Source organism: Diceros bicornis, chromosome X (genome assembly GCF_020826845.1).
Source record: "Diceros bicornis minor isolate mBicDic1 chromosome X, mDicBic1.mat.cur, whole genome shotgun sequence".
NCBI lineage: Eukaryota > Metazoa > Chordata > Mammalia > Perissodactyla > Rhinocerotidae > Diceros > Diceros bicornis.
In genome coordinates, this window is record NC_080781.1 from 33452566 (window position 1) to 33462743 (window position 10178).

A 10178-nucleotide genomic window follows, 5' to 3' on the forward strand; every position below is an offset into this window, starting at 1 on the left:
TGCAGGCATTTTCTGAGCATTTTATATACTCACAGTGACTCTCATTCAAAAACGTACATTAGAATCACCTGGGGAACTTTTAAAACCTACAGAAGACTGGGCCCCACCCAGATCCAGGGAATAAGAGAAAAAATATCACTCTCTGGATAGTTCTGATGTATACCTGGTTAAGAATCATTGGCTAATGTGCCCTGTGAATCTACAAGAGTAAAAAATATCTGCAATATTTTCTAACTTTACTTGATCATATATATATATATATATGTTTTTTCCTCCCTCTCTCTCTCCCGTCTTCCTTCCCTGTCTTCTTACCTTCCTTACTCTTCCTTCCTTCCTTCCTTCCTTCCTCTATTTATTTCTTTTCATTTTGGTTTTGGGAAATACTGATTTATATTTTGAAGTTTTGTTTGTTTGATCAATCGTTAATAAGGGGAAAAAATAGAAAATTATAATGGTATCTGTAAATAGAATTTGATTTATTTAAAAACAGATTACACTTTGTTTATTTAACTCTTTAATATGAAAAATTTAAAACATATAGGAAAGTAAGGAGAGTAGTATAATGAACCCCTTTATACCATCACCCAATTTCAACAGTTATCAACACATGGCTATCTTGATTCCGCTATACCCTCAACGACTTCTCCCCTCTCCCCACCGCTGGATTTTTTTTTGAAGCAATTTCAGATAATTATATTATTTTATTCATAATATTTCAAAATGTATTTCTAAAAGATAAGAATTATTTTTAATATAATTGCAATTATCACATCAAAAATTAACAGTAATTCTTTAATACTATTAAATATTCAGTCAGTATGCAAACTTAGAAATTAACTTAAGACGAATTGACACCTTAATGATAATAAATTTTCCTAACCCAGAACATGGTATGTCTTTTTATTTGTTCATGTGTATTTCTGTGTATTTCAGAAGTGTGTTATAGTTTTTTTCATATAGGTTTTGGGCTTTTTAAAAATAATTGTTCACCTAGGTATTATATTTTATTTATTTTGGCTTATTCTTTGCTGTTTTAAATGGGGTCTTCCCTTCCATTATATTTTCTAACTTGTTACTACTTCTATATATGAAGTTTATTAATTTTAATCAACTTTATTAATGTATAATTTACATGCAACAACATGCACAGATTTTTAAGTGTACAGGTCAATGAATTTTAATAAAAGTATACACTCATTTAATCACTATCCCCATTATTGATTTTTATACATTGATTTTATAACCTTCTTATTTACTAAATTCTATTTTTTAATATATACTTTCAACATTCTTACTAGCTTTTAGCGTCATTTAAAAAGGTATCATATTCCAATTTCTTTTACTGGTTTTACTTCTCACTCTATCCCACCATTCCAAAAAGATTTTCCAGTCAATGCTGTTGGAGGAATAGATTCAATGTCAAAATCTGACTGCACCTAGAGTTTAAATTGTTATTACAGGCATAAAGAAACATGATCCTCTTTGCAACAGGTGTCATGCTAAATACAGGTTTACTGATGTAAGCAGCTAATATTAATTAGAATGTGAGCTGACTCGAGAATAGACATCCGGCTCATTAATATTTGCTTCAGAGAAATAGGCTCAAATGTTCTTCTCAAGTCTCAGTGGGTCCATGACCTGTATGTTTAGATGAATAAATTTATAGCCAAGCCCAGGACTAAGGGTGTCATTATTCAGAGAATTCCAAGTAACCACTGCCTGGAAAAATGTGTTTACCAAGCCCCAGATGTTGTAGTTATGAATATTTAGGAAGTTACAGTCACTGGCAATGGTCTCAGTGGCCCCAAAATATGACAATTTTATTTGAAAGGCAGCCAACCCACTTGCCTAGCTGAGACCAAAATAAGAGCAGCAGCTTTGCATGGGAGTCGGGGCTTTCCAGGCTGAGTCTCCCCTGGGACCATCAACACCATGAGGATAGACTGATACCTACCTAGGGGCAAGGAAATGAGTAATAAATGGAGCAAGGTGGTGGAGACAGAAGGTTGAGGCATACTGAATGGAGGATAAAAGGAGAAAAGAATGGGTTCTTCCAGAAGTTCCCAGGGCCAATAAAGACTGTATCACCTAATTTATTACTTCATTTTTGTCTTAGTTTGGGGTTCTGAAAAAGCAGACCCTGAGCAAGGATTTGGGTGCAAGTAGTTTATTGGGAGAGGAGGTATGATCTCCAGATGCATGGTGAAAAAAGGAAGGAAAATCAATAAAATGTGTGTAAATGAAAGGGTTACTGCTGTGGGAAACTGGGGCTTAATTTCACTGGGCACTTTCTGAGATACTGTGTAAAACATGCCTCAGAATTGTCCTACTGAGAGCTGAGGACACTGAGATATTTATACACTAATTTCCATCCCTTATTGGTTCAAGGTCACTGTGAGGGAAGGGTCAAAAGTTAACACTCTTGCACCTCTGAACTCTCCCATATGCAGACCAAGCATGCTCCAGTAGCCAGAGAGTGCCCTCTGACAAAGAGTTGTATGGGCACCATTTACAAGCAATTTTCAGGGTAGACGAAGCGGATGTGGGTGCTATAATTCTATATTGCTTGTGTTATTCTCTGGTTGTTTTTTATGTGTGAGTTTCATATCACCAATAGGAATATAAACTCTTTGAATGCATGGGCCACAGCTTATATTTGTATTGCCTCCTCCATAAATTCTGGCAAGCTCCTTGCTACTGCGAGATTAAATCCACTAAGCCCACCATGGCCTGGGCCTTGTGCAGACTTCCTCTCCAGATTTCTTTGCAGTTCACTTTCTTATTCCAAGCACTTCAGTCATTCCATTTACCTCAAGTGCCTCCTCTCTGCCTAGAATACCTCTTCTTCTCTTGTCCAACTGGTCAACACCGATCATCTTTCAAGATCAGCTCAGCAACTTTTCTTTCATAAAAGTGTTCCACGTTCCACCCAAGCAGAGTAATCCTGCTGTCTTTTGCAAACCACTACCTGCCTCTTACCTCTACTATACAATTTATCATACTGTACTAAAGTTATACTTTTACGTGTTAGTCTTGCCTACCAGTGTGAGTTCATTGAGAAAGTAAACTGTGTCTCATACCTGCAGCACTTAGCTCAGTGCCTGATATAGAGTAAATGTACAATAAATATTTTTTGAATGAATAAATACACATGACCAATAGATGCTTCCTGACTAGGTGAAACAAGAGGCTGGACATACTTGATTTGGATACCCCTAATTATACCTCTCAAATATCTGTAGATTGAATGGAGAATATTCTCCAGAATAGTGTGTCACTGCCCTTCAGCCAAAGACAACCAAAAACACACCTGTAGTTAAACAAGTTGGAATTTTACTCATTGCATAGAGAGAACACACATCATGAGGGACTGTGGGGTGTCTCAGTAAGAGTATGTTAGAAAGAAACTACTATAGGATTTGGGCTTTGGATAGATGATTTGGGGGAAGGATGAAGGGAGCAGAGATTTGCTTTAGATTAGATGCTATCAGAAAGCAGGGGCAATCCTATGATTGGGTATTTTGTGAGAGGCACGGTGACTTTGATTTTTGTCTGTGCTTGGACAAAATTATGAAGTGACCTTGTTTTGTTTCATTTTATCATGGTCTCAGAGTAACTTTATTTGAGTTTGGTGTTCTGTGAGATTGTTTATGTCCAACAGATCAAAATGGGCTGCCTGTGAATGTTTGACCAGTTTTTAATAATATTGAGGTCTAGTTGTGAACGTCAGATGAGTTCTGAACATCAGGGAATGCTTTTTTTTTGAGAGGATGAGAGGAGAGAAAGGCCGAGAAGAAAGGTTATATGTATAGGTGCTGAGAGCATTCACAAGTGTGGAATGAGAGCTGAAAAGAAGGGAATAAAAGTGAAAATAAAACTGAATCTTCTATTCTGCTCTGTGACGTTTCAGGTTGACAGGAATTTTAAACCCTGAAGCTCTGCATAGTACATAGCACAGTACATAGAAAGCACAGTACATAGAAAAAGAAAGAATTTTTTCACCAGAAAAGCAAATACCACAGATTCTCCTTTGAAGATATAAAACCATAAAGCCTGGAAAATTAAAACACTTAATCCAGCAGCAATATCACTTGTGTAGTGATAAAATAATAGGATTTCCTTTTCCTTGCCTCCCTGTTCTGGCCACTCTCTTTTTTAAAAATATTGTTGACATTCTTTGTGGGGATGAGGGTTAGATAACAAATCTGAAAGCATATAATTTATACTCAGGAAGAAAAAAAATAATTTGGAATTTTCTGGTAGTTATATTGTTTATGAAGCCCTGTGACTGGAAATCTAAGTCTACAGGGTCATTTGAAAGCTATTACAATATTTATTCAACAAATTATTTTTGAGCACTTAGTATAAGTTAAGTATTATGCTAGATGCAGTAATTACAGGTCTGAATTATCTGTGATTGATTTATGGGGGACAACCTTTTATTTAGACATAATTTCAAACCTACAGAAAAGTTGCAACAATAGTATACCCTTCATACAGATTCACAAATTGTTTTTCTTAACCATTTGCAAGTAAGTTAGAGAACTTGTGCCCACCTACTCCTAAATACTTTAGTGTGTGTTTTCCAAAAGCAAGGACCTTCTCCTATCTAACTACCACGCAATTATCCAAATCAGGAAACTTAACGTTGATACGATACCATTATCCAATCCACGGTTCACATTAAAATTTTATAAATTGTCTCAATGTCCTTTATAGATTTTTGTTTTCTGTTTTCCCACTACACAGGTGCAATCCAGGATCATGCATTTAGTCGTCATGCTTTTTAGTCTTCTTTAACCTGGGACAATTCCTTAGTCTTTCTCTGCCTGTCTTGACCTTCACAATTTTGAAAATTGCAGGCCAGTTATTTTGTAGAATGCCCCTCAATTTGGATCTGTCTTATGTTTTCTTATTATTAGATTTAGGGTATAACTTTTTAGCAGGAATATGTACTTGATTTTAAGTCCCAGAATAGCTGCCTCTACCCACGTCTCCCCCACTTTGACCTGACACCTTGAGCAGTTGGGGGACCTTTGAGGTCTTCTGGTGAAATTCAGACTTTTCTCTGCTTCTTCTTATGATCCCTAATTTAGCCATCAGAATTTCTAAAATCCTGAGGAGAATGGCTGCTTCTTGGGGAGTTTATACTCAGCTGAAACCTTATATTAATTCAAAACTCTTACCCAATGTGTGCCCCCTTCTACTCTCCCACGGATCAGTGCCTGCTTCATTATTATTGTGAAAAATAAATTATTCATCAAGGTGGATAAATGGCTTATGGAGATAAATGACATGACATGAATGTAGTAAAAATTTCCCTCTTCTAAATAAGTAGCATTTTAACCCAACCCTCTAAGACTGTCCATCTTTCTGGAGAAGGGGAGCCAACTACATAGTACCCCAAAAGCAAGAGCTTTCAACAGGCCATACAGTAAAGGAGAAGTTCAAGGCCTCAGTGATGCCTGGAGTTTTCACTGTGCCTATTCAGTCCCTGCTCCCTCATGCTGACATATCCAAGGCTACCACGAAGTGGAAGGAGGAGGACAGGTGGGCAAAAAGAGTGGGCAGAGAAGACTCCCAAGAATTGGAAACTATGCAAGAGTAACAGCGAGCAGCTAATTAGCTTCAGCTCTAAAATGACCCCTTTGTGTGGCTTGTCCTTCCTGAGAGAGAAGTTAAAATGTTGTCATGCCTGCTTTTAGCACTGTGGTAATTAAAACAATTAATCCCAGGTCCTAAATAAGATGGCTCCACTTATTTTGCTGAAGAGAGAGGGGTCCTCCTTCATTTTCTTCTTCCTTCTCCTACTCACTGAACATCACATCCAAGAAATGAGCAAATTCCTATATTTCACTTCTACACATAGTGCCTGTTTAGAGGGAGGAATGATCATTAAGAAAGATTCCAGAATCTAAAGTTACCTATTTTCCTGAAACTGAGAAGAAACTTATTTTGAGATGTTACTATCATAGCTCTTTATTAAGCTCTGCTGGGATACAAAGTCAGTTGATAAAAATAGCTAACATTTATTGTGCGTTTAGCATGTGCTGGGCCATGACTTAGGGATTTTACATGGCTTGTCCCATTTAATCCTCCATAAAATCTATGAGTTGGATAGTAGTATCTTTATTATGATCATGTCCAGTGTTTCAGATGAGGAAGCTGGGACCAACAAAGGTGAAAAGACTGGACCAAGATGAGTTAGAGTAGAGGCAGGATTTTAACATAGGCAGTCTGCCTCAGAGCCCATTGCTCAACCACTGTGCTATCTGCCTTCCAGAGTCTAACTCGCCTACAGTCTAGTGGGTACCATAAGATAACTAAAAGAAGAAGATGCCTAGTTGGGTTGTTCAGGGACTGAGTTGGCTTGGTCAGGGAAGATTTCACAGAAGAAAGCAGAGGGGAACTAGGCTGAAAAGTGATATGGTGAAGAGGAGTATAAAAGGCCTTCCAGGTGAGGGGAACCACATGAAAATTGCAGGTACTGGGACAGCAAACTGAGCACTTTGGCTACAGCAGAGAGTTCCTGCAGTCTTTTGCAGGAGAATTTTATCTCCTAGGCCTCACACTTCTATAAAAGAGAAGAAACTCCCACTCTAGTCTCTAACATGGCAGCATTGGAGCAAATGTGGAGAATTCTGAGATCCTGATGTCTACTGGTGCACATTAGCCATAGTACAGGGTCACCGCAATGACAAGGCAATTGGGCCTGCCATGTCCTCCCCACTTCTCTTGGGCCGCCAGCATTGCCCTAGGGGTTATGTCTCCATGGGGTTAGCAGAAAAGGTTGAGCCTGCCTCTGGCCAGCCCAGCCTGGTTTCGGCTCTGATTCAGCTTCTTTTCCTGGAACTAACTGGTTCAGTTTAATTCAGGATGTGGCAATAGGAAGCGCTAACACATTCTCCAATTTGGTTTTACCACCAATAAAGTTATCTTGATTTCCACCTGGCTTCTTGTGTCTGTTCTAACTGATCTGAACTTGGATAAAAGGAAAGATGAGCAATAGGAAAGTAGTAGAAAATTCGATTTAAAAGGTAGACTAGATATGGTAGACCAAGGAGAGACTTGAAGGCTAGTATAAGGAATTTAGTCATAGCCTACAGGAATCATTTATTATAATTCTCTGTACGCACATACGCACGCGCACACACACACACATGCCATAGAGGAAGTCACTACGGGACTTGTTTCCAAATTAATCTCTAGACTTTTAATGTCACCAAATCCCCATTTTTTCCACAAATAAATTTGCCAAGAACCTTAAGTTGTTTTTAAAAGCCAAACTAATATTTTATCCATATGTCTTTGAATCATTTATTGTCTGCCCAGAAAGTTGCTGTTTTTCAGAAATTATTTGATGACCAAAGAACATTTCAGCCTATTTGGGAGACTTTAATAAAGTTTTCTCCTACAGCCTCATTCTTGAGATTAAAAGACACTAATAAGTCATGGTTTGACAAATATGATGTCATTACTTGGGAACAAATGTTTGCATTCTTCTTCCCAAATAATCTATCCCAAATTATAGTCTTCCAATCGATCTTATAGTATTAGGGGATTTTTTTTCCCATTCAGATTTATGTGTTTACATTTGAGTGCTAATTTGAAAACAGTTTTGATTTGAAGTATATATTTTAAGTACAGAGATCTGAGTTTTAATCTAAATCTGAACATTGTTAACTGCTTTCTTATATTTCTTACTGCCAACTACCAGCAAATAGGCAAAACTTCTTTCTCTGGGAATAACTCTTCCAGTATATTATTTTTTATTATCAAAAGACTTCACATGAAAATAGTTAAGATTCTCTCCTTAACTGGGCAAAACAGTTGTCCCAATATCTGTAAAATATTCTTATGCCTCTGACCCTTGCTGGATAAAAGAAATGACAGTATGCTTTTGGTTTTCCTGCTTTGGGAAGGAAAGCTGCTGTAGGAAAAGAATTGATTGTTTCCACTTCTGTGGTTTGAGAACAAGTTATAATTCCAGCTTTTCAAAGTGCTAAGAAAATAATACACAATTATTAGATGATATCTGTGGGACACAAATGTATGGATTTAGTAGAAAACAACTCACCAGAAAAATGAAACATATTTTTAAAAGAATGCTACATTTTACTGCTTCTCCTTCTCTTGGCTTCTGGAATTTAACCTCCATCTGACCCACCTCCATTCTAATCACTTTGGCTCTCTTAGTGTTTCCTTAAAGTTATCTTCTCTTTTCTCTAAACTGAACCACAGAGCCATTTTTAATCTGCATTTTTTAAAGTTTACTTTATTTATCTGTCTATTTATACACAACCTTGTTCCAGAAGAGGTTTAAGATGGCTTAAAAGAACCCATAAAATACACCAAGAAATTAGTAACAGAAGAACCAGGAATGAAGCTTATACAATCCTACTCATTTACTCTGAGTGGACCAGATATTTGGCTCTAAGCTTTCTAGCAGGCAGTCAGAAAAAGAAACTTAATTAGTTACATCATTTATGGTGTCCATAAAACAAAAGCAAACCAATTACCCAAGCAAAGCACTGTTATTCCTAATATTAAGACCAGAAAGAAATTTCTCAAGAGGATTCATAAAGAGGTCAGTGTATGATGAAATAATCAGTGTTCTCAGTTGCAACCTAATGGGAGACGCAAAGATGAATTTCACAGGGCTCTTTCTTATTGTACTTAATACAGGCAGATGGCATCACACCAACTTGAAATTCAGGAAAAGCAATTTTATCATGAGTTTGGGGATTGGGGGGAGGGGGACACAATATGATACGGTCAAGGTTCTCAGCTCTCTGCTCTGCTAGGTAAAACCAAAGATAAATTTTAGTACAATAGAGTTGAATCCAGTACCCAGATGGCTTCAGAGAAATTATGAAACTCCTAAAATTGAATGCAACATTTTACGAATGTGTGTTTTTCTTGACAGAGAAAACATAGCTTATCAGATTCTCAATGTACACAGGTGATTCACAAAAGTAAGGAACAATTTCTCTAGAATATCTAGAGAATTAAACAGACTACAAATCCTTCATGCTATTCTGCATATTTTTTTTTCCCCTCACAGCCTCTGCAAAAGAATCTTTCTTTGTTTTCCATTTGGTCCCATGGCTTGGGCGAGGGTTTCAGGGTGGTTAAAAAGTTGCCTCCTGGCTGGAGAAGGAGGCTCAGGCAGAAATCTCCGTGCCAGGGGAATGCAGAGGAGTCGTTCAAAGGCTGCTGGGCTCCAGAACCTCCTAGTTGTGCTTGTCGTTGAGCCTTCGGAAGAGATATTCGCCCAGCGCGGCCTTGGGGCCGGCCAGCCTGCGGAGGTTGGTCAGGTGGTCACCCACCTTCTTGATGACTTTCATCTCTTCCTCCAGGAAGTGGCTCTTCACAAAGTCACAGAGATGGGGGTCTGTGTTGGCAGAACCCAGAGCATGCAGATCGAAAACGGCCTCCTTCAGGTTTTTCTCCAAGACTATGGCGGCTTCCATGGCATCCACGCTGCCACTCCACTCATCTTGGGACAGCTTCTGCCCGTCCTGGACGAGGGCACAGCTGCTCCACTGGTTTTGAAACTTCAAGAGACGCTGGGCGCCCTCATGCTTCTCCTCAGCCAACTCGCGGAAGAAGTTGCCCACACCCTCCACAGCCACATCGTCGCCTTCGAAATAAAAATCCAGAGAGAGGTAGGTGTTGGGGGCCCGCAGATGCAGGTTAACTAGGCGGTTGATGGCGGCCTCCACCTTGGCAGCATAAGTCTGGCGGATTCTGGTGCCCATGGCTGCTCAGCAGTGAGAAGTTCACCGCAAAATATGGCATGTTAGCTGGTGCCGGAAGCAGGGGAAAGCCGAGAAATGGTGGCTAAGTTGTGACTGAAGGGGCGGGGTTAGAGGGTGGCAGGCTGGGCTGGTAGTATCCGGTATGTTTCTTTCAAACACTGTTGAAGGTAGAGACAAATCTGGGAGGCTCCAGGGCGCACTTTCTATCAGAGTCTAGCTCTTCATAAGAGTTTAATTCTTCTTTCTTTCTAATTATTCTTTCTAATTATTTCTTTCTAATAATTATTTCTAATTATTGGAAAGGAGTCTTTATCTGTCATATTGCCCACTTCTTACTATAATTCCAAAATGAGGTAAGAATGTCCAAGATAAGAATGTCGAAAGTATTGAGTGAAACTCCTCCAATCTTCACTTGTG

General features: G+C 38.6%; 1 protein-coding gene across 1 annotated transcript; it reads right to left on the reverse strand.

Moving 5' to 3' along the window:
- Positions 1-9233: 9233 nt before the first annotated feature.
- On the reverse strand, positions 9234-9761 carry LOC131400486 (ferritin light chain-like). Its single transcript, XM_058535211.1, has one exon. The coding sequence runs from the start codon at positions 9759-9761 to the stop codon at positions 9234-9236; it is 528 nt and encodes a 175-aa protein (XP_058391194.1).
- Positions 9762-10178: the final 417 nt, after the last annotated feature.

What these genes read in the sequence shown, in the direction of transcription:
- LOC131400486 (XM_058535211.1), bottom strand. Translation starts at nt 9,761, where the DNA reads ATGGGCACCAGAATCCGCCAGACTTATGCTGCCAAGGTGGAGGCCGCC.